The sequence below is a fragment of the Euleptes europaea genome, chromosome 8 (genome assembly GCF_029931775.1).
Source record: "Euleptes europaea isolate rEulEur1 chromosome 8, rEulEur1.hap1, whole genome shotgun sequence".
Lineage (NCBI taxonomy): Eukaryota > Metazoa > Chordata > Lepidosauria > Squamata > Sphaerodactylidae > Euleptes > Euleptes europaea.
The window spans coordinates 69,353,246-69,376,921 of NC_079319.1; the positions used below are offsets into that span (position 1 = coordinate 69,353,246).

General features: G+C 43.7%; 1 protein-coding gene across 1 annotated transcript in view; it reads right to left on the bottom strand.

Moving 5' to 3' along the window:
- Positions 1-529: 529 nt before the first annotated feature.
- PARD6G (par-6 family cell polarity regulator gamma) overlaps positions 530-23,676 on the bottom strand; it is a 96,244-nt gene continuing 73,097 nt past the window's right edge. The window contains exon 3 of the mRNA XM_056854311.1: positions 530-1,389. Within this exon, the coding sequence (XP_056710289.1) occupies positions 530-1,389 (860 nt within the window). The remainder of the gene's footprint in view (positions 1,390-23,676) is intronic.

Here is a 23,676-nt window from a genome sequence, read left to right on the forward strand (position 1 = left end):
AAAGATTCTTTAGGCAGCCCTTTTCTGAATTAGGTGCAATATGGTCAATTTGCTGTGTAAACAAGCTAAAGAACAGTATCTAATGGCAGGCAATAAACCCTTGGAATTTTCGCACATTCAAGAGTAGTTTTTCCTACTAGACTCATTTATGAATGCCCATTCCAAACTATTGTTGTTATCATCACCAAAGTCACCACATACTTGTATGTATGCAGGGTAACCTTTATACATGTAGCAGATAGGCAGTTCAACTGTAATCTAGCCAAAGGGTTTTTGTAAGATTTTTTTTAAAACCCACAGTTTAGCACTCCACTCCCTCAATCTGGACCTGGAAGTTTTAAAAAATCATATTTACACTTTTTCATGAGTTGCAATAGGTCACACTTTTATGTGTACTTTTGAAACCATCCTTTTCTGGGCAGTAACATGTTTCACGCAAAGGTCCATGAGAATGAAGGTTCCCACTCTTCAACGTGTTGATAGGTTTGATCCAGTTGGCACGTCAGACTAAAGACATATGAATAACGCACTACAGTGTAATCACCGTCCCATCCTCCTCAATGCCACCTTTGGGGAGAACCAAGCTATGACGAGGATCCGTTTTTAAGGAACTTAGAATTTTGTGAATGTTGCCATTGCTTTCTCGTCCCAAGCTGTTGTTGAATACCAGGTCCCTCTGTAGTCTGTGACTAAGGCTGCTGCCGTTAATTCGGGAAAGGCTGCCGGAAGGAAGACTGTGTGATTTTGGAATGTGCTGCGGTTCCAGGCAACCCTCGATTACAATATCGGCCTCCTCATCGCTCTCCATTTCGTCGGGGTGGAAATTCTGCAAGACATGAGAGGAAGGCAAACTGTGGTGGCTCGCAGTGCTGTCTGTGGATTGGCCAGAGCTCCCAGACATCCGACTGCTTCGGATAATATTGTTCCTTTGGTTTGCTGGCTTGACGGTGATGATAAGATTATGGCTGTTTGCGATCATCATGTCTGTTACCTGGTCAAGAGTTTTCCCTGCCACTTCTATGCCATTCACCTCCAGGACTTCATCGTTGACAGCTAGCAAGCCGGTACTCTCTGCTAAGCCACCAGGAACCATCCGCGAGATGAAAATGCCCGGCACCTTTTCCAGCCCGTGAGGAGTTACTCTGACGCTCGTCCCATCACGAATGTAAAATCCTAGCGGCTTTTCGCATCCGTGTCGATATAATCTGACCCTCCTGTGAGTTTCAGGTAAAATGTCCACATCGATGATGGAAGACACTGGCCGGAAGTCGTGCGGCATGCTGATATTAACATGGGGGCGCCTGCGAAGATTGTCATTCCGGAGGGTCACCAGAGCTTTCTTTTTCCTGGTCAAGGTATTTGAACCAAAATTACCATAATCTGCTTCATCTGCAAAGAGAGACAAAAATTCCATTTAGTTCAACAAGACTACAGATTCTTAAGCCATTTCCAATAAGCAATGGAATCTTATCTCTAACTTTTTATGAAATGCAGGCATTCACTTATGCTAAAAACTTTTCTCACTTTTAACACCTCCTACATTTTGATCCAGATAATGCCGTAATAGGCCAGTCAAAGCTCTATTTTGACCAAGCCTCTTAAGAAGCATCTAGAACAGTGGTTGGCAACTGAATTGACTGGGAGACCAGCTGGAAGAACACCGAGCAAAAGGCTGTCAGGTTCCTTCTTTCCTGTACCCATTTGCTGCCAACAAACTTGTTGCTTATTAGAATGAATGATCTAGAATAATATGCTGTGAGGGCGAGAAGCAGAGTAGAGGAAAAGTAGATGCAGTCCACATATTTTTCCCTTTGAAAGCCAGTTGAAAAACTGTTGGCTTGGGAAAAAGCCACCCTATATCTTCCAGAAGGGCAGAGGAAAGTGATTGATCAAGAGGCAGGATCTTTAGGCTGGATTTGACTCAGGAGCTGCAAGTTGCCTTCAACTGGTCAATCATGTATGAATTCCCAGGCTGGACAGTTACTGATACATCTAACTAAACCACTGAATTTTCAACAGCCACTAGCATACCCTTCAAACAAGCATACAGCTGCCAAAGGGCACCTAAAGGGAGACCCATATTTTATTTATTCCTTGTTTTTGCTCTTAAAAATGGTGATTTATTCTCTAACCATCTTGACAGTCATCATTATACCTACCAATAATTTTCTTGTGTAACTCCTAAGAAACATGCAGACTTTATAATAATTGAAAAACCAACAACAGAAACAAGTATTTCTAGCATACACATTCTAGGGTTGCATCATATTTTAAGGGTATCCCTCTAAAGAGTTAATGTGTGCCTACGCAAAAGCATGGTCTTAGCATACTGCTGCTTGATTAAAATTGTGGAAATCACATCATTACTGCTGTGTTATGTGTGATGCAGTCCTTTACTCTGCTGTCTATGTGCCTTTCAGAATGGTGTTGGACAGGAACTGGATGATTCTTACTTTTTTTGGGAGGCAGGTATCACAATCTATTGCACAACTGAATTATTTCCAAACCCAAATCTAGTTCTATGGCATGATGGTGGGATGTTGAGTCATCTTGATGTGGTGCCGGTGGGGAACCTTTTCCTTTTAATAAATATTTTCCCCAAAAGGTAGCGGTTGGAGGCAATCATGGCACAGCAAGCCATGATGATGTATCTTCAAGGAAGCCCATGGCACTGCTTCCTGTGCTAACAGCAGGACTGGCAGAGAGGGCAGACAGGAGTAGGGTATACAAAGATAGGAAAATAGGGTGGAGATGGCGTTCTGTGCCCACGCCATTAACAGAGGGTAGGAGATCAAGTAGATATGCCTGGACCACTTGGAGTCCCAACCATACTAGCCATTCTACAGATGGGCAGTAGATTCAGGATAGACAAAAGGAAACAATTCTTTACACAACAAATGATTAAAATTTGGTATTTGCTGCCAGAGGATATAGTCATGGCCACAGGCACAGGCAACTTTAAAAGGGGATTGGACAGATTCATGGAGGGTAGGTCTATCAGTGGCTACTAGTAATGGCGATTAAAAGGAAGCCTCTGGAATACCAATGCCAAGGAGCAGCATCAGGGGAAGGCCTCGGCCTCTATGACCTGTTGTGAGACCCTCAGAGGAACTGATTGGCCACTGTTTTGAGACAGGATGCTAGACTAGATTGACCACCGGTCTGATCCAGCAGAGCTCTTCTTATGTTCTATTGTGGAAGCCATTTTTACCATAGAGTTTTTGCCCAAACACCACAGCGTACCCATGTCATCTGCAATATGATGACGCCATTTCCGGTGAGTGCCGGAAGTGACATCAATGCGTCACTGACGACAAGGGGGTGAGGCCGCAGTTCGCTGCTGGTAAGACCCCCGCCAGCCAACTGAACAGCGCCGGGGAGGGGGGTATGGCAACCCTATACACATATCATACATGCTTGTACGTAACAAGGGACTGTACCCTCTGTGAAAACTAGAACTGAGAAAGCTAGCTTCTCGTCCCGCAGAGGAGCTTATGATCAGGAAGTCTTTCAATCAGGAGATGGAAGCATGGCAGGGGCTTCTTGTGACTTCCTTTTCTGCCACAATGAGCCACAAGTGCCAGAACAAGCTTTAGCAACTGGTTGGGTGGGTGGGGATGACGAACTGACAACACGTTGCAAGGCTGAATTGATTTATGGCCCAAGTTACACAGCCATGAGGTTACGATGCATCTGTGTGTGGCCATAATGCTCTCTTGACCTCAGCTGCATTCTTCCCATCTCTTGAAACTTTCTTGGGTCTCTGTCTTTAAGACAGACAACTGTTTTAAGTAGCAAAAGAGTCCTTTTATCTATTCAGACCCTTCCCCAATTTCTCTAAACACAGATCAGACAAATGACATGTATTCCAAATTTTCCTGAAGACAACAAATAGTATATTACTTTGAAAACTTTTTTGTTAATTCCTAAAATTAAAATTCTGGTTTGTTGTGCAACAAAGCATTTTTGGGTACTTGTTTATATTGCTGGGGGGTGGGGATTAGATACACTGAATAACCTTAAATGTTCACTTTTATGGTAGCTCCTGAATGCCACCGTAATTCCTAGGACTCCAGTCATTTTCACAAGAGATAAATGAAACATAAACAAATAGATGTGAATAATAGTATCTGTTTTTTTTTGGGGGGGGGAAATACTTCAATAAATTACAAATCTTCAAAAACAACCCCTCCACAACCCAATACCAGAAGCATCGGTTCCTTTGCTTTAACAGCTGCTTTTCATAGGAATTGCCTGCCAGATGAAATACCAAAGTTTAGCCAGATAAGATTATGTAAACAAGCAGGATTCCAGACTGCCAGACTCCTATAGGAAGAATTCATTTTGGACTTTCCATTTTCAGTCTGCACAAACTCCTAGCATATTAATTCCTCTGGGAAACTGTGGAACATTAGTTGACAGCTCTGGAAACTACATCAAAGACAGAATTACTTCCACTAAAGAGAGCAGCACTTTTCAGGCAGCTTTGGGAATAAAGCCAATGACTCATTAAGAGCTATGGGATGCCCCCGAACCTAATAGGTCTCCATTACTGAATTCAAAAGTAAACAGGAAAAACTTCAAAAGTGGCAGGTTTTTAAGACTTCCAGGCCTAACCATGCATCACCTAAATACTATTCAGACCTTTCAGAAAAACTATGTGTTATCTGCATCACCCCCTTCCCTCACAGGGATAAAAACAAGTATATTTGTAAAATGATAAACTTTGGCAGGGGAACTGTTCCATCATTTGTTATGAAGTGATAGAACATTTAGAGACACAGAAAGATGGAAAGGAAGCAGATTAAGAATGAACTTTGACTGGGACCTCCTCCTTTGCCAAGCTCAAATTTGAGCGAGAGCTCAGAATAAGCAACGTCGAAAAACACAAAGTAATATCCATTTGGATTTGAAAATAAATGGAATTTGAAAATAAACTGCAAGTTTAAAGATAAAAATCTTAAACCCGTGGCTTGAAGGGTAGGTATGTTTTCAGTTTACAGCCATACACATAAAATTGCACTTTTGAGTTCAAATAAAAAAAGTTTAGCAAATCAAGTGTCCAAGAACAAAAGATAAACATGATTTTCATGGGAAATATAACAAACTCCCACTGGAAGTACATAAATGCATTTGTAAACAAGATGCACTTAAAACCTCAGAACATGTGTTATTCGAATGCAAACTGTACAATCATATATGCACAAGATCATTGATCCCGTTACTTGTAGATTGTCCTATAGCTTTGAGGAAACAATGTCTTCAGCTTTTATTATCAGATATAATAGATAATTTAACCAACAGAGTTGCCAGATTTGCTTGGCTAGCAATTAAAATAAGGCAGAGCTGGATGAAATCTATGCAATAGCTAAGGAAGCATGGGACTTTACTGCCCAGAACCTTTCAGACTAGTTTTATATTTATTTTATGAATATATATGACTGGATTATTTTTGTAATGTTTGTGTCATTTTTATTGTAATTTTAGCCATATTTTGTCTACATGCTCTACTATTCACTAAGTAATTTTATAATCCTGTTTTATTTGATGGTCTATGACCATAAATAAATATTATTCCTAGCCTAACCTGATTTTCCCAAGGGCAATATGCCAAAAGAATTTAGCAAAGAACAATGAAACTGTAGAGCAGAAGCTTCTCATTAAATCGATGCTGTGGCTCTCAAATGTCCTTGCATAACTTCTGCTTACTTCACCCTTTCCATCGTGCAGTTTCCACCACCAACGAACACCCCTCTCTAATTATTTAGCCCACTCTCCCAAGGAAATAGTCACTCCAGCTCTTCTTTATACCCTCCACGTGATACTTTAGGGGTGTGCACCAATTTTTTAATCAGTATTTTTCAGGTTTGGGTTTATCAAACCCAGAAATTTTCAAAATATCTGGAGACCCCGGATTTAAAAAAAAAAAAAATCAGGTTATTAAACCTGAACCCGAAAAATACAAAACCCAAAATCCATGCAGCCTCCCTTCTCTAGACTCCAGAGAAGATAGGAGGTGTGGATGTCTTTCAGGCGGCAAACATCAAGGATCTGGAAGCTCCAGCCTTCAGATCCTTACTGTTTGCTGCCTGAAAGAAATCTTTTTTGGCCCCCATTTCACCCCCGTAAAACAACAACAACAACAACCCGAAAGGATTTTTTGGGTTTTTTAAAATGTGGAATATTGATATGGACACCCCTAATCTAGTTCATGCTCTTGTGCAGATGAACATCTCTGGAGACAAAGAAGAGAATGGGCAGGTTTTACGTCCATTATAAATTCATCCTCTGCTCATCTGCCATCTTTCTGACTAGGGCACACCACATCAGTACTCTGATTCATACTCATTCCATGAATCTTCAAGTGCTGCTTCTCTACATTCGACACCTACTAAGGCCTAGCCCCACTGCTCCCCAATCATCACTCAACACTTAAGACCCTGGCTTCAATCCAGAGCAACACTTCAATGGACAGAAGGATTTTTACCTGCATAGTGTGACTTTCTCCCCCCCTGCCGCCACTGTAGCACAAAATGCCAAACCCCCCCCCCCCCAATTCTGCTCATGGGAGTATTTCAGACAGCATTTTGGGGGAAAACGGGACAGGGGAAGTGAGAAAGCTTTTGACTCCTTCAGTTACTGGAACTGAAATTATTAACACTGCTGTGTTTACCCCATTCTCATCACTTTTCTCCCCAGGCTATTCAACAATTTGAAAATTCTGTTTTCTCTCTATACTTCTCCCATGCTTTTATTTGACTTTGTCCCCTCCAGAGTCCTGGACTAGTCGCCATCTCTTTGATCATTAACCCTCCTTTCCTCCACATTGTAAACCTACCTCTCTTCACTACCTTTCTGTTGCATTCAAACATACCACTGTCTCAATCCCTCTTAACCCCCCCCCACACCTTGACCTATGGTCACTTCTAAAGGTTATCCAATCTAACCTTTGCCTCCAAACACCTGGACGATTTACTCCAGCAGCCTTAGCTTCCTTTCCTCTTTGACCTCTGCCCTCTGAACAGTGCTGAAAGAGCCCTCACCAAAACCACCAAAGACCTCCTCACTATGAAACCGAAAATGCCTCTAACTTCCTCCTCCTTGTTCCCTCTGCCACCTTGGATACAGTCCATCCTCTTCCCCTACCCAGCTCTCTTTATGTTCTATGTTTCTGTCACTCTGGGCTCAGCTGGTTCTCTTACAACAGTGGGCACTCACTCTGCGGATCATGCAGAGACACAACTGCAGTTTCCATCAACCAGAATAGTTATGTTTATGCCCTGCCCACTACCCCAAACATGCACAAACAATAACATGTTGACTCAGCCCCCCACCCCCACAAAACCCTACATCTGAAGAAGCTTTCTCTACCACTTAAGGGGGAATCAAACTGGCTTACAATCACCTTCCCTTCTGCGCTTGGAGAACTGGATAAGTTAGATAAAGTATTTGTTAGTGAAATACAAGATCTAAACATCTTAGTTCCTATCACAGCACATGACCACTTCACTCTCCCCACAACAGACACCCTGTGAAGTAGGTGGGGCTGAGAGAGCTCTAAGAGAGCATGACTTGCCCAAGGTCACCCAGCTGGCTTAGTATGTAGGAGTGGGGAAACAAATCCAGTTCACCAGATTAGCCTCCGCTGCTCATGTGGAGGAGCGGGGAATCAAACCCGGTTCTCCAGATCAGATTCCACCGCTCTTAACCACTACACCACATGGGCTCTCACACAGCCTTGATATAATCTTCATGGGCAAGTTGTTTTAAAACCATTTTATCGTGGACCCGTAGTAATAATGAAATTATTCCAATTCCTTAAAAAACTGCCCAATTTCCTGGAACCCAGGGTGGGTGCCATGGGGGACAGTGCTCAGAAAGGCCACATGTGGTATGTCAAAGAGCCACCCCTGAGTACCACTGTGTTACAACCTCTGTAATTGCTCTTCTTGAGGGTCCTCAGAGATCCATGCTCAGCCCTTTACTATTATGTCTGTACACACTGTTCTTGAGTAACCTTGTCCCAAAGCTTTTAATGCTGCCCATCTGCTGACGACACTCTGTTATACTTCTCTATCCCAGAACTTCCCACCTCCGTCCAATCCTGCATTTCCAGCTGCCTGCAGTATTTCCACATTTCATCACCGTTTCAAACTTATTAGGGTAGGGCTACGGGGCAAGTTATCGCTGAATATTTTGTTACTCGCACAGAATAGCTGGTTGAGCACAAAAGAACTTCTAGTCAGCAAACCAAGCTTGATAGACAGCATATGTTTGAACGAACAACTGAAATTTTCAACGTTCAGGACATCCCATGAATTCCACATCATGGAAGGACTGGAGCCACCAACTTTATAACTTACACCTGGTAGGTGTAAGTAATCTCATGCATCCTCTTTCATCCATTGAGAACGCCACCTTCAAGAGGCATAAAAGCCTTGGCATTGCCTCTGACTCTTCACATAATCTGTCACCAAGTCACCTGCAGTCCAACAGCAGAAGGTGCCGAAGGTTTCCCCAGCAGCCATCAGACCTGTGTGGAGGCTGCTGTGGTGAGAAGGAAGAGCTTGAAATTGCTGCCTCCTGCATGAGCAGATTTTCAAACATCAGCAAAGGTAGGTATTTCAGATTTGCGTTCAGTGTTTGTCTGATGACCACCAGAGGTCACTGCTCAGCTTGTATAAAGTTTCCTAGGACAGAAAGTTTTATATATCCCCCCCGCCCCCAGAACAGGCCTCTGTAGGGGGGTTTGTGGTTTTTAAATTCTCTTGCCTTCCCAAATATAAGCAAATCCATGTCTGTTTTGCCATGGAACGAGCTGCTGAATAAGGTGCTAATATTTTGGGAATTTTATTAAGGGTTGAAGCCTTGATTCAAATATTCAGAAAAGGTACACGGCCCGGTTTTCCTGGGACTGCCACTGCACAATGTGGAAAGGAAGCTGCATGCTTGGACGCTAGCCCATTCCACAAACTCTTTAAATGTGACAAGCCAAAGAGGTGAACTCTGGTTCCTGAGGCTCCCCCTGCTTGCTATCAAGGGAAGGCTCCTGGAGCCAGAGGAAAGAGCTGCCACTTGCTGAACAGATCAGAGGGCTCCAAAACTCTATATGGAATGGGGAGGCCTTTATTTGTCTATTGCATTCATGTCCCCCACCTTCCTCCCATCATGGAACTTGAAGAAGCACACACAGAGTTTCTAGGTGGTCTCCCACGAGGTGCTGAAGAGACCCAGACCTGCTAAGCTTTATCAAGACAGCTCTATCATGCTTCGTCCAACCCTGTCACACCAATAAACCACAATGTTTCTTTGAAGAAAGCTGCTTCTGCTGTGGGTCTCTCTTCTCCCCATCTCCAGCCCCCCTCCCTATCCCAATGTAGTTTTATGAAGAGACAGAGAAACTAAGAGGGTCACGCTGATGATACTATGGGAGTTGAGGGCGGTGACCCTTTCCCTGCCTGGATTCCAAGCCATCTTTCTTCTGCAACATGGCGTCAACCCACTAGAAAAGGACAAGCAGCAGGTGTTTTATCAGGAGGTGGCCATACAAGCCAAGATAGTCATGAGTGTGTGTGTTTTTTCCAGGAATTAACTATTTCCTTTTCCTGCCAGTTAAACAAAAGGTTCGAAAGCAGCCGTCATTCTTCCTGCTTCTCTGGCAACGGCTTTGGCATATTTGTCACTGTCTCCACAGTGAAAGTACAGCCAAAACAAGCAGGCTGCTGTCGGGGAACCCACAGTTCTGTCCGAGGGGGAGAAAGTCAAATTTCCTAAATTTGGTGGACATCTGACTGCTTCCCAAACAACTACAGCTGCAAGTAGTTTGCTACAGTTAATCAAAATCTGACTAAGGAACTTCCAAATCCTTTCGACTTGCATCATCAAAGCCCCCCCCCCCCAATATTCCCAAGGGTAGTGGCGAAGATTTATTATTGGGGAATTATTGGGAGGAATAATATTGCACCGTCCCTGCTACTGAAACCAAGGAGTGCTACATTTTGTGCACTCTCCATGTAGAAACAGAACATGGGTATTGAAGGTCCCTGGTATAAACCCAACAGAGTATTGTTTGCTTTTGAGAAAACAAATAATATCAATCCGCTTGGCTTGTACAGCACAAGACTAAAACTCTGGGTCAGTTTCCATTGATTTTTGACTTTCAATATAAAATCAAACAGCTTGCTGTCCAAAGGGGCTGTCAGTCACAGGGACCGAGAGAAGACCAAACACTCCTTGCAGACATGAGCATGGAACGAGGCTGCTGACTTCAACCACTGTGAGCTATCTTAGGAAGATGGATGGAGCTGAACTTAAAAATGAAACCATACACACATTGGGACTGAAGCCGCCAAGTTTAGAAAAGGCAATATTAGGTCCTATGAAAAAGTCCCACAACGAAGGGCAGAGAGAATATAACCAACCAAACCGAACAACTTTGGTTGTTTTCCACAGTCAAGATTGGGAAGCTTTCTAGTTTGCAGGTTCTGATGCAATGATAGCTACACACACACACACGTTGAGTGCCGTCAAGTCGCTTCCGACTCATAGTGACCCTATGAATCAATGTCCTCCAAAATGTCCTATCTTTGACTGCCTTGCTCAGCTCTTGCAAATTGAGGGCTGTGGCTTCCTTTATTGAGTCCATCCATCTCTTGTTGGGTCTTCCTCTTTTCCTGCTGCCCTCAACTTTTCCTAGCATGACTGTCTTTTCTAGTGACTCTTGCCTTCTCATAATGTGACCAAAATACGATAACCTCATTTAGTCATTTTAGCTTCTAGGGTCACTTCAGGCTTGATTTGATCTATAACCCACTGATTTGTTTTTTTGCCAGTCCATGGTATCCGTAACACTCTCCTCCAACACCACATTTCAAAGGAGTCTACTTTCTTCCTGTCAGCTTTCTTCATTGTCCAGCTTTCACACTCATACATAGTAATAGGGAATACAATGGCATGAATTAGCCTAATCTTGGTGGCCAGTGACACATCCTTACACTTCAGAATCTTTTCTATCTCCTTCATGGCTACCCTTTCCATATGCACACACACACACACACACACACACACACACACACACACATACACATACTTAAAAGAAAAAGCAATCCTCATGTACCTCAAGCAATTAAAACAGTAATATTATTTTAAGCATCTTTCAGCATCAATAGGTCTAAGTATAATTTCTTAAGTGTATCCTAGGTTTCCGCCTAACAGACCTTTACTAGCTGCATAACACTCATTAGCTAGTTAAGCATGGCTATTTTAACAGATTTTAAATACTATTACTTAAAAGAAAATGTCAAGGTACACATTTGTGCTCTACCAGACAGAAACAGTCTTTAAAGCAGTAGTTCTCTAACGTAAGTTGTACCTTAAGATGAAAATTACTGGAAAAAACACACACACACATATCTTTAGAGAATGAGCTCAACTTTGATGTAGTTATGAAAAAATCTAATCCTAGGCTTCAGGATGTGCACTTAACGCTAGTCACACAAAGAGGCACTAATACCCCGAGACAGATGCCTCTGGGGCTTCTTTTTGGGTCCCTTTTGGCAGTGGTTTCTTGGCCTGAGAGGAATAACACCCAATCTTTATAATTCTAAAACAGTTCCCCTTTGGAGGATAAATGGGCACCTTCTCCCCCCACCCCCGGTCCATACCGCAAAAGGATATCCCAGAACTGAACTGAAATCAGTAAGAAACCCCAGCAACTTTTCCAAGTCATGACCTTTGGGAGACACCCAAGTATCGCTGGATAAAGTTTAGTCAGCCAACAGATAAACACTTCTCAGGGGTCAGAACACAGCTGCAGCTTCTCTTTAATCGCCCCTACACAGTTGCCATCCAGGATACCTCAAGCCTTTCCGAACTGGCAAGCGAACCCGTCCGCCTGTACATCCAAAGGAACAACAGCTCCGTGCGGGCAGAAGGGCCAGTGTCTCATCTGTCTCACGATGGAACCAGGACACAATTCACACGCTTCTGTGCGTCGAGTTCAGTTTCCCAGTTATTTCACAGGGTTGCCGCACAGGCCGGTGGGAGTGCCGCGCAGAGCAACCCTGCAGGGCACAACAAGGAGTGGCGCGGAGTTCCACAGGAGAGTCAGAGGCAGACATCCAGCGTGAGGGAAACGACTGGCACAGCATAGAGTCTTTAAGGCAGGGTGTGTAGGACAGGAAATTAAGAGGGCATAAAAAAACTAGAAACCGCAAAGAGAAAATGGAAAGAGAAACACCAGCACTGATTATAGTACATGGACTCTAAAGTGAAAGCTGTAAGTTACCAAGAAAATTAGCCTTGCTCTACTGGATTGGAGCAGTTTTCTTCTTAAAACCCCCCCCAAAAAAAACTGTCTTTACCATCAATCTTTTCTTGCATTAAAACTGAAAAGCTGAGAGATCACGTGCCTGTTTCCTCTCAAGAGCAAATTCCCCCTTCATGTCAGAACCATTTCTTGCAGGTAAGACTAACTAGGATTCCCACTGGACCAAAACAGGTGCTGCTGGTCAGTGATAACGCTGCTCGAGGACTGAGAAGTCAGGCTGCCCTGGAGGAAGTTGCGCTGTGCCCGAAGGGACAAGCCCATAGCTCAGGAGTACTGTTGGAGCCGAGCCTGCAGTTGGAGGCCTAGGTGACTTTACCAGCTTTGGGTAATTTGCCAACTTCTGTCGTTCCTTGAAAAGAGCAATCTGGCCGCACTGATCCAAGTTCTGATTACATCCAGGTAAGATTACTGCAACGCACTTACATGTGGCTGCCTTTGAAAATGCTCCAGATGCTTCAGCTCATCCAAAATGTAGCAGCCAGGCTACTGGTTTGTGTGTGTGTGTGTATGGATTATATCTCCCCAGTGCTGAAAGTACTAACTGGCTGTCCATTTGTTTCCAGGCACAATGCAAAGTGTTGGTTTTACTGTTAAAGCCCTGAACAGCTTGGGGCCAGGGTACCTGAAGGACCACCTCCTTCCCTATCATTCAGCCCCACCAGTTAAGACCACCCTCACAAGCCCTGCTCGTGAGCCAGCGTGGTGTATTTGTTAAGAACAGTGCTGAGGAGTGGTGGACTCTAATCTGGAGAACCGAGTTTGATTCCCCGCTCCTCCACATGAAGCCAGCTGGGAGACCTAGGGCTAGCTACAGCTCTCTTAGAGCTCTCTCAGCCCAACCTACAACACAGGGTGTCTGTTGTGGGGAAGGGAAGGTGATTGTAAACGGGTTTGATTCTCCCTTAAGTGGTAGAGGAAGTCGGCATGTAAAAACCAACTCTGCTCCTCTTCCTCCTCCTCTGTGCCCTTCCATCACAAGCCCTACTCTCTGTGTTCCAGCCTTCAGGATGAAGCAGGTGGCAACCTGAGACAGGACTTTTTCAGTAGTGATACCTTGCTTATGGAATGCCGCTCCCCTCGAGGTTCACTTGTCATCTAGATTGCTTTCTTTTAGGTGCCAGGTCAAAACCTTTCAGTTCACCCAGGTTTTTAATTAAGAGGCTGCATCTTTTAAGACTACTTTGGTCTGGAAATTGTTTTAAGCGGGTAATGGTCTGTGTTTATCTTCTACGTTTTTATGCTGAGCTGGGCTGTTAATGCTGGATTTTAATTAATATCTTTTAAAGTTTTGTTTTTATTATTTTTGGTTTTGTAAGCTGCCTTGAGCAGGTTTCTGGAGAGGCAGTATTAAAAAGGTCAAAACAAATAAATAATACTATTAATTCTGCTATCTGAAAACCACTGCTGTGGGTGGGGGGAAGAGACAAGTCTTGGTCTTTAATCTCTCAAAACGTTTATACAAGTGTTTCCAGGCAAAGCACAGAACATAGATCTTTGTAGATCATTTGATATTAAATCCCTCCCGCCCCCACAGAAATATTAATCAAGAGGAACAATGAAACATTTTGTGACTCTAATGCCCAGGCAGCCTGGGCACCATTTTGTTTCTTTTGTAGTATTAAATGGTGGTTCTTTTGATCATCCTTAAGGGCGTTGTACATGCACTAGGATCAAGTACACAAAGATCCACATGTAATGCACTAATTTTGTATATCTTATTAATCCCAGCTTTTTTATCAATTTTTGTAATTTGTAACAGTTTTTACAGTTTTATCAAGTTGGACAATATGATAAACTAACTTCTGGCTGGTCAAATAGACCGTATTAATAAACTTGACTTGACAAAGATCCACAGGCAACTGCCCTTTAACCTCAGGAAAATGCCATCAGATGGCAGCCAAGCTGGATGCGATAAGAACAAATGGTCCGCTGACCATGATGGCTAATGCTATCAGTCTGCACATGTGAATGCATCTTGAAACACTACTCTTGTTAGATCTAAAAATAATCATGATGTATACCTACAAGGGATAAAGCTTGACATTAATTTATATTGCACTTTATCAGTGTGCTTTACAACTTCCATGATTCTCACAACCAACCAGATTCCTGGGTCAGTTACTCTATTTTTAAGGATAAATTGACTGTTCAATGTTAAAAACCCCTTCAGCCCACAGCAGAGCTACGTGTTGAAAGTTGTCCATCAAGCCCCAATGCTTTATCCAAACAGACCTTCTAAGTTCTTGAAGCAGGAAACAAAAATCTATTTCATTATAAAAGGTTCTAGAGCTAAGTGTTTTTATTCAATATTTTATTCTGTATCTATTACTTAAAGCAGGGGTGTCAAACTCATTCGTTATGAGGGCTAGATATGACATAAATGTCACTTGGTTGGTCCGGGTCATGACTCGCCAGCCCAGATTGGGATTCGGGAGTGGCTGCCTCGGGTGACTTGCGGGTTGGATAAGAGCTCTCAAGGGGCCATATCTGGCCCACTGGCCATATGTTTCAAACCCCTGACTTAAAGCATTCAAATCTACCATTTAGGGTTGAAGAATCACTGCATTGGAACCAACACCCAACCATCCTTATAGACAGAAAGCATTTGGAACTTCTTGCACAGCCAGATGAAGCTAAGAAAATAAAAGCAGAGACTCATGTCTACTACCTATAATCAAATTTACAAGACAAATTAAATCACTTCTAATTCTGGAAACTATCCGTCACCTCAAGACCCAAGTGCTCCCCCACAGATTTGACATCAAAGTGAGAATCACAACAGAGATAGAAACTGTCACAGTGTTTAAAAAAACCCACCTGATAAGCTGATCAAGGTTGATACAGTTCAAACATTCCTAGGTGGAAAGAGGAAAGCGACTATTGGGGAAACTAAGAAGTCTAGGACAATGAGAACTGACTTACAGAAGGAAGATTTGGGTTAAAAATTAAAGAGATCGCCCAATGGTGAGAAGATCTAGAACAATGGAAATAATGTAGCAGTTCTTCGTATGTTATTTTTTTAAAACAGGAAAAAGATGGGTTCGGAGAGTTTTAGAATAAACTTATCACCTGTCACTGCAGACAGATGCACCATGATTATTACTACAATTTTCACTAATAACATTTGGCCTTTTTGAAGCCCGTTGTCTGCTCTAGAGGTTTCCAACAGATTCCCTATGCTTTAAATACAGCATTTCTCAAATGGAGTCTGGAAATTCTTGGGAGTTCATGAGAGTCCTCTGTGTGTGAGTAAAGTGCTGTCAAGTAGCAGCTGACTTATGGCGAGCCCGTAGGGTTTTCAAGGTAAGAGATTTCAGAGGTGGCTTGCCGTAGCCTGCCTCTGGGTAGCAACTCTAGACTTCCTTGGTGGTCTCCCACCCAAGTACTAACCAGGGCTAACCCTGCTTAGCTTCTCAGATCTGACAAGACTAGGCCAATCTGGGCACCCAGGTAAAGGTATGAGGGTACTACAGGGGGTAAATTTCTCACACTCATCGGGCTAACATAAAAATGAAGCTCTCTGGGAATGGGGGTGAGCAAGGGACTCTAACTCAGGGGAATGTATTAACCAATAAAAGTGCCTTGCTCTTTCTAGTGTAAAATCTCTTCCAATCAAAAGACGAGAGAGTGAATTAGAACTTGGATCAGGGTCTTTTGAAATGTGGCCCTAAACTCTCGAGTATCATCTAAGACCTGATATTTGTAGGCCATGAAAATATTTCTCTCAACTTTGCTATTAAAAGTGTAGCTGACAGTCTCAGTGTATTTTTTTAAGGGTGAAAAGAAGAAGAGTTGGTTTTTATATGCTGACTTTCTCTACCACTCAAGGAAGAATCAAATTGGTTGACAATCTCATTCCCTTCCCCTCCCCACAACAGACACCCTGTGAGGTAGGTGCGGCTGAGAGTGTGTGACTAGCCCAAGGTCACCCAGCTGGCTTCATATGGAGGAGCGGGGAAACAAATCCAGTTCACCAGATTAGCCTCCGCTGCTCATCTGGAGGAGTGGAGAATCAAGCCCGGTTCTCCAGATCAGAGTTTACCACTCTAAACCACCACTCTTAACCACTACACCACACTGGCTCTCCACAGGGCAAACGTGGCTTGACTCATGGACTTTGGAAAGGAGCTGTCTGGCTGCAGTGTGCGCTGGCAAGGGAGAAGGACAGGGTTTGGGGCTCACGTCGCTTAAAAAATCAGAATGGGGGCTTTTGGATCCGTGAAATTTGAGAACTGCTTCTTTAATAGATCCCAGTATAGGGAGTGATCTCTGGATATTTGATTGTTCCCTTGGATGAAGGTAGTCCATGCTCCTGTACAGTATTACTAATCCTCAAACCAGTGTTGGCTCTACTCCCACACACCTCCCAAAGCCAGATGAACAAGCAATCCTACAGGATAGCTTAGCTCAGCACTCTTACGATTTAGCAGGGGAACAGTAGCCTGTATTTCTCTTGGGGGTAGTATTGCCCCAACAATTGTGATCCATCCCCTTTTTAATACACCCATTACATTAAAGAACTCAAAACTATTTTTCACCTGAAACAAGATCACCCATAAGCACACATAATAATAGATGGGAGGCACAGATATGGTTTTATCTGGGATGACGATTTATAAAACTAGCCAAGTATATTTCCAAAGAACACAGTGTACATGTAAGCGCTAGAAATACATGATTTCAACTGACTGGGATAGCCGCAAACTGATTTATACAGAGGAGATCTTCAAACAACCCCAAGAAATAAACTTCTCAGCTGCATTCATGAAAATATCTCTCACAGATAAGATGCTGTCCTGATTATACCATAAAAAGAGCTTCATGTGTTTCATGCTAGTTTTATGCTTGAAGAATCACACTCCCAAACATCTTTGCTACATAAAGGATGAACAGACATTTACAGCCTGATCCTAGGCATATTTACAGCTTAGGGGAGGGGCTGTGGCTCAGTGGTAGAGCATCTGCCTGGCATGCAGAAAGTCCCAGGTTCAATCCCCGGCATCTCCAGTTAAAGGGACTAGGCAAGTAGGTGATGTGAAAGACCTCGGCCTGAGACCCTGGAAAGCTGCTGCCGGTCTGAGAAGACAATACTGACTTTGATGGACCAAGGGTCTGATTCAGTATAAGGCAGCTTCATATGTTCAAAAAGAAAGCCCCACTGGGCTCAGGGGGATTTACTCCTAAGAAAGCAGGTATACGCTTGTGACTACAGTTATCTTCATAGCAGCACCTTTTGATTTTTTATATATCTAATCTGATCAGTCTTCTCTGCTTTATGGCCCTTGCTTCTTCTACTAGTACCCAAGTTTACTGACTAGATAAAACAATATTGCACTGCAAGCTCTCAAACTCACCCTTCCCACTGAGTTGAGTGAAGCTAGCACACTTTATGCATTAGGCTAATGGCTGCCTTCTCTTAGGGCCAAGGAGGCGAGTGCTAAACTCTAAAGTTACAGAAGTTACAGAATAAAGTAAAACTAAATGAAAAAAAGAAAGCATTTCACCATACTGGCTCTCTGGTTTCCCAATTATTGTTTAGACTTAATAAAAACTGCCAAGACATTAATAGACACTATGACCAATAACGTTGTAAGTGTCCGTTGTAGATGCCACACTGGCAGGCTGGCAATCTGCTGGCCTAATTAGACATGTTCTGTTTTTAAAGGAGTTTCACAAAACCCCAAAAGCATTGATGAATAATCATTAATGGCTCCATTCATTTTCTCTTTACAACGTTACTGTGTGTTCGCACCTGGGTTTTTCAAAACATCTTAATTTATACACAAATTTCTAACCATATTTTACATGTGCATCTATTGCAGTTTTAGGGTGTTTTTTTGTTTTGTTTTTTGCAAATGGGTCCAAAATGTTGTTTGCATCTTATAGCAAGTGTATACAATCTATCCGCACTTGAACAATGGGATGATCCAGCCAAAGTACAGCACTTTTAATTCCCATTTATTTCAGTGTCTTCACTAGGGTTGCCAACCTCCAGGTACTAGCTGGAGATCTCCTGCTATTATTACAACTGATCTCCAGCTTATAGAGATCAGTTCCTCTGGAGAAAATGGCTTCTTTGGCAATTGGACTCTATTGCACTGAAGTCCCTCCCCTCCCCAAACCTCACCATCTTCAGGCTCCACCCCAAAAACCTCCCACTGGTGGTGAAGAGGGACCTGGCAACCCTAGGCTTCACATCTGAAAGCTCTGAGCGTGGAAACCAGCATGGGAAGAAGGGTAAACACCCCTGCCCTGGACATCTTCTTTCACTCAGGATTATGTTTTGCACAATTTGGGGTTGGGGGAGAGAATGTATCTACCTGCAATCTGAAATCAAACAGGGCTTCCTGGACTGTACCGTAGGTTTGAATTGACAGTCACAGAGCTGCTGCCTCGGCAAGGGAGGTTGTAAAGCACTGTGCACGCTTTGTATACACACGTGACAAAGAACGATCAGGTTAAAATATACCAATCTGACCCAGTCTTCTAGGAGAACCACACTTAACACTCCTACTCCTCTTGCCCCAGAGAGGCTGAACAATCCTCCTTCAAACCCTTCAGAGGCTGACTCATTTGGCCCTTCCTTCTGACTGCTTTCTTCTCAGGCAATTTGGAAGGCTCCCTCAAACCTGTATAACCTGCCTCAATAAGTTACTCAGAATTGCTATTGACATGGCAATCAAAAACTTACCAAACTAAATTGTTGTAAAGAGTAATTCTGAAATATAAGGAGAAATTGTGTTTTTTGAGCACCATTTGGCAATGGGTACAATCCAGCTCAAAATGGTTGCCTATGAGGATGAGAGCTGATAAGTGGAAGCGTAATCCCATCAAAAGGGAGGTGTTCCTGGTGGTGTTTGTATATGTGTGTGGGTGGGGGAAGGTCTGGCCCAGAAACTGGGATACCTTCTGTTTTGGATGGGGCTTCACGCCCTCTAACAGAGCAGGTTTGTGGCTTGGGGGTGCAGCTGGAGCCAGGCCTCCTGTTGGATAAAAAGGCAGCCTACCAGCTGTGGCTCTTCCTTAAAAAAATGCCTGTGGTGCATGTCTTACAAAATGCCACTGTGGTGCATACCCTGGTAATGCTTAAGATTAGATTACTACAGTGTGGTCTATTTGGGGTTGCCTTTGAAGACTGTCTGGGAAGCTACAGTTGGTACAGAATGCTTACGCCAGAATGCTTCCAAATTCAGTTCCAAAACTGTCTCCAGGAACCGGTTTAGGGTTTCTAAAGCCTCCCTGGAATCTGCTGGAAGTGTGAGATAGAGCTGAGTGACATCCACACATTGGTGGCAACTCAGCCCAAGAAAAGAAGAAGAGTTGGTTTTTATATGCTGAATTTCTCTACTACTTTAGGAAGACTCAAACTGGCTTACAATCACCTCTCCTTCCCCTCCCAACAACAGACACCCTGTGAAGTAGGTGGGGCTGAGAGAGCTTGAAGAGAGCTGTGACTAGCCCAAACTCACCCAGCTGGCTTCATGCGCAGGAGTGGAGAAACCAACCCAGTTCAAAGATTAGCCTCCGCTGCTCATGTGATGGAGTAGGGAATCAAACCTGGTTCTCCAGATTAGAGTCCACCACTCCAAACCACAGCTCTTAACCACCACACCATGCTGGCGAAGCTTTGCATAGAGGTTGAAAAGCACGGAGGGCAAGACGGAACCTTGCGGAACCCCATAAGCCAGAGTCCAAGGGGCAGAGCTGCAGTCCCCCAGCACCACACTGAAGCCTACTTTCAAGGTAGAACTGTTACAGTTAGCAGGGCTGGGACGACCACAGAACAGTGACTTCCAGTGCCAACCCAGAAAGGAGGTCCAGAAGGATACCATGACTGATGGTATCGACAGCCCCTGAGTGGCCCACAACAATTAACAGGGTCACACTCCCTGTCCGTCTTCCAGCATATGTCATCCACCAGGGTGACCAAGGCTGTTCCAATCCCATAACCAGGCCTGAATGTTCATTTGATTTGTGTGCATGCATGTGCATATATATATATTAGTGAGCCCCGTGGTGCAGAGTGGCAAGCTGTAGTACTGCAGTCCAAGCTCTACATTTGATTTGTGTGCATGCATGTGCATATATATATTAGTGAGCCCCGTGGTGCAGAGTGGTAAGCTGTAGTACTGCAGTCCAATCTCTGCTCATGACCTGAGTTCGATCCCAACGGAAGTCAGTTTCAGGTAGCCGGCTCAAGGTTGACTCAGCCTTCTATCCTTCCAAGGTTGGTCAAATGAGTACCCAGCTTGCTGGGGGTAAAGGAAAGATGACTGGGGAAGGCACTGGCAAACCTCCCCGTAAACAAAGTTTGCCTCGTAAACTTCGGGATGTGACGTCACCCCATGGGTCAGGAATGATCCGGTGCTTGCACAGGGGACCTTTACCTTTTTTATGTGCATATATACATTTAAAATGCTCTGAAACATTTTCATCTTTGCTGCCTTGGTGGTGGAAAGTGGCATTAAGTCGCAGCCAACAAATGGTGACCCCGTAGGGTTTTCAAGGCAAGAGACGTTCAGATGTGGTTTGCCATCGCCTGCTTCTGTTGTGACGACCCTGGACTGACCCTGCTTAGCTTCCCAGATCCGATGAGATCAGGCTAGTCTGCTGCCTTGGGGACCATGAATTGGTTGCAAAGGTGGCATAGAAATGCATGAAATAATTTTGTAAAAGTAAGTAAATAAATAAATGCCCTTAGTTCAGCTTGTAGAGTCGCTGCAAGACAGTACGCATACAGGAGGACCTGCAAAAGCCACTTATTACACTGCAAAGATGGACCAAAGAAACGGGTAAATCAAGCATGGTTTGCTAAGTACAGATTTAACCATTACTCAGTTACCCATTAATGCAAAACGCTGCCCACGAAAGTAATAAATGAAACCATTTAGCGTTTAGATAGGGCTCTCAAGCATTCAAAGGCCTCCCAACGCACTGGGCTGGATCCAGAGGTCGTCTTGCAGGATTGCTCAAGAAGGGAGGATATCTGCAATTGCCATGGGTTTTCCAGCTCAGCCCAGGCTAGCTATTGGGTGGTGCACAAATAGGACTGTGGACAGAAAGAGGGGGAAAAAAATCCATTTTATGAGCTCTGGGTTATCTTACTGGAATGCTTACAAGAGCATTCCAGCTTAGCATTTTCTCCATATTGCAGAAAGAGGTGAGCGGGTACTGTCTATGATTGCCTTTCCAGTTAACAGCAGAGGTGAGATCTAAGTAAGATATATCCTGATTTCCAGTTTCTCCAGCCCATCTCCCATAGTTGCCATGCTACAAAACATAGAATCATAGAGTTGGAAGGGACCACCAGGGTCATCTAGCCCAACCCCCTGCCCAATGCAGGAAATTAACAACTACCTCCCCCCCCACATCACTAGTGACCCCAACCCTCCCCCCACCATGCAGGATCCCACAATCAAAGCACTCCCGACAGATGGCCATCCAGCCTCTGCTTAAAGACCTCCAAAGACGGGGACTCCACCACCCTCTGAGGCAGTGCATGGTTTATTGAAGAGGAAACAAATTGTTGTTGAGCATTACATTAGCAGAGCCTGCAACTACATACAAAAAGCATAGACTAGATCAGGAAACTACAACTTTTTATCTCATGGTAGGAAAAAGAGAGTACCTATAATTTTTATGAATAACGTCTAGGCTTCCTGCATCAGACACATCAGATTTATCTAACCCCCACCTCCAAAGTGTGAAGATAATCTACTTACTTGGGCAGAAACCTCTTCTGCCTTCCTGTGTGTGTGTGTTAAGTGCCGTCAAGTCACTTCCGACTCATGGCGACCCTATGAATCAATGTCCTCCAAAATGCCCTATCTTTGCCTTGCTCAGGTCTTGCAAACTGAGGGCTGTGGCTTCCTTTATTGAGTCAATCCATCTCTTGTTGGGTCTTCCTCTTTTCCTGCTGCCCTCAACTTTTCCTAGTCTGACTGTCTTCTCTAGTGACTCTTGCCTTCTCATAATGTGACCAAAGTACAATAGCCTCAGTTTAGTCATTTTAGCTTCTAGGGTCAGGCCAGGCCTGGTTTGATCTATAACCCACTGATTTGTTTTTTTGGCAGTCCATGGTATCCGTAACACTCTCCAACACTCTGCCTTTCTAGAAACTGATTTTTAAAAAGTTCTAGATGCAGGCCACATAAGTTTATGACACAGCCCAGTCATATTATTTCCCGGTAAAGTACACAATGTAAAATACACAGTGTAGTGCATTTCCTCCCCAAAAGAGATTGTGTGCATTTGGGGAAATCTTTGTGTTTGTTTTTATGCTTCTTCAGCCCATGTAATATAAACATCCCAGATGTCCCATTTACTCCTTTCCCCAGTAAATGTGACGGCCTACATGTTTATATTACATGGGCTGATGAAGCATAACAGCAAATATTTTCCCAAGTGCACATATCATACTGTCCTTATACAAATCTATGGTGAGGCCACACTTGGAATACTGCGTACTGGTCACCACACCGAAAAAAGGATATTGCAGAGGTTGAGAAGGTGTGGAAAAGAGCAACCAAAATGATCAGGGGACTAGAGCAACTGCCCTATGAGGAGCGGTTAAAACACTTAGGGCTGTTTAGCTTGGAAAGAAGCGGTTAAGGGGAGACATGACAGAGGTCTATAAAATTATGCATGGTATGGAGAGAGTGGACAGGGAGAAGATTTTCTCCTCTCATAATACCAGAATGTGGAGTCATCTCCTGAAGCTGGAGGGTGAGAGATTCAAAACAGATAAAAGGAAATATTCCTTTACATAATGCATAGTTCAATTGTGGAACTCCCTGCCCCAGGTGTGGTGATGGCTGCTAACTTGGAAGGCTTTTTTTATTTATTTATTTATTCATTTAGATTTGTATCCCACCCTCTAGCCCGGCCGAAGCCAGGCTCAGAGCGACTAACAGCCATTAAAACATAATACAATACGGACATGTTAATGGAGGATAAGGCTATTCATGGCTACTAGTCAAAATGAATACTAGTCATGATGCATAACTAACTCTCTACAGTCTCAGAAAAGCATGCCTATTATATTAGGTGCTCTGGAACACAGGCAGGATGCCGCTGCAGTCATCTTGATTGTGGGCTTCCTAGAGGCACCTGGTTGGCCACTGTGTGAACAGACTGCTGGACTTGATGGGCCTTGGGTCAGATCCAGCATGGCTTTTCTTATGTTCTTTCTTATGTTCGTACATCTCTTTCCAGGCATGTTACCTGAGCACTGCGCTTTATCTCTAATTTTGATCACGGGGTTAATTAAAAATTGTCCATATACTATGCAGTCCACAGGAAATGAGGAGATTCCTAGACTTTTAACAGCCTTAGTCATAGTGATTTGC